Source organism: Bison bison, unplaced genomic scaffold, assembly GCF_000754665.1.
Source record: "Bison bison bison isolate TAMUID 2011002044 unplaced genomic scaffold, Bison_UMD1.0 scf7180017864371, whole genome shotgun sequence".
Lineage (NCBI taxonomy): Eukaryota > Metazoa > Chordata > Mammalia > Artiodactyla > Bovidae > Bison > Bison bison.
Genome location: NW_011494943.1, coordinates 7,781,550 through 7,782,765, shown reverse-complemented (window position 1 = coordinate 7,782,765; position 1,216 = coordinate 7,781,550). Strand labels below are relative to the sequence as shown.

The following is a 1,216-nucleotide window of genomic DNA, read 5'->3' as shown; positions in this document are numbered from 1 at the left end:
GAGGTGGGGTGGGGTAGGGTGGGACCAACCTAGGGCCCTTGGGGCGGGCTTGTTTGGAGTTTGGCGTGGGCCCTCACAAAGGACCCAGATTCTGCAGTCGGAGCCAGAGTAGACTGTGCCGAGCAAACTGTAGTTTGGAGGCCAGCGAGGTGGAGGTGCCTGAGCTTGACGAGAGGAGACAGACGGCTGGCTTCAGGCACAGGGTTACAGGATAGGCCACTCTGAGCGAATCACTTATAAAGCTGGTTTGGTCTGTAAACTGGGCACAGCAATCCTTCCTGTCCCAGCCTCCCAAGGGGCCTTGACCCTCAAATGAAACTCAGCATGGGAAAGCGCTTCAAACCCGGAAAGGCCATTCTTTATCAGACAGCGAAGGGCTGGAGAGCTGAGGTCCTGAGTCCCTGAGGAGCCTGGAGTCCCTGAGGAGGCACCTAACAGAGGGACACCAAGGTCCCCCATTCTTCCTCCTCGTTTTCCTCCAACACACCTGCTTGTCTTTCACTCCCTCCTGGTGCCCCTTCCTTCCTAGCCTTCTCTCTCTCCTCTCTGCACATCTCTCCTTGACCCTCAAGTCCAGCCCCCTTCCTCAGCTCTAGCCTGCGTGCGCGACCCCCTGGGATGCCAGCTCACCGGTCCAGGGAGACGGCGGCCAGCGTGAAGCTGCTGGCGTGCATGGTGAGGAAGATGAGGAAGTGCACCGCCTTGCAAAGCAGCGATCCGAACACCCAGTCGTCCAGGGTGTAGATGGTGGCCTGGAAGGGCACGCAGCACACGATGAAACACAGGTCGGCCACGCCCAGATTGAGAATGAACAGGTTGGTTGTGCTGACCGCCTGGCCACCGCGAAGCAGCACGGCCAGCACCAGTGCGTTGCCTACGGTGCCCACGAGGAAGATGAGCGCAAAGAGCGTGGGCACGATGACCGCCTCAGGCTGCCAGCTGCTCCCGCCTCCCGCCTCGCTCGTGTCCTCGGTGTCCAGGCCACCCGAGCCATTCATGGTGCCGCCGCCCCGGGGCTGCCTGGGCTCCGGCAGCCGTCTGGGTCCCGGCGAGCGCGCAGCTCCGGGGGCTCCAGCCGCTGCAGCACCCGGCGCGACTCGGCGGAGCTGCGAGCGGAGTGATCTCCGCGGCTGGGGCAGAAGGGGGTGCGCGGAGATCAAGGGGGGAGCGAGCCGCCGAAGGGGGATGATCCCGCTGGCGGCCGACCGCGCCGGGG

General features: G+C 63.7%; 1 protein-coding gene across 1 annotated transcript in view; it reads right to left on the bottom strand.

The window, feature by feature from the left end:
- Window positions 1-1,210, bottom strand: part of GALR2 (galanin receptor 2) — a 2,815-nt gene extending 1,605 nt beyond the window's left edge. The window contains exon 1 of the mRNA XM_010856198.1: window positions 631-1,210. Within this exon, the coding sequence (XP_010854500.1) occupies window positions 631-998 (368 nt within the window). The 5' untranslated portion in view covers window positions 999-1,210. The remainder of the gene's footprint in view (window positions 1-630) is intronic.
- Window positions 1,211-1,216: the final 6 nt, after the last annotated feature.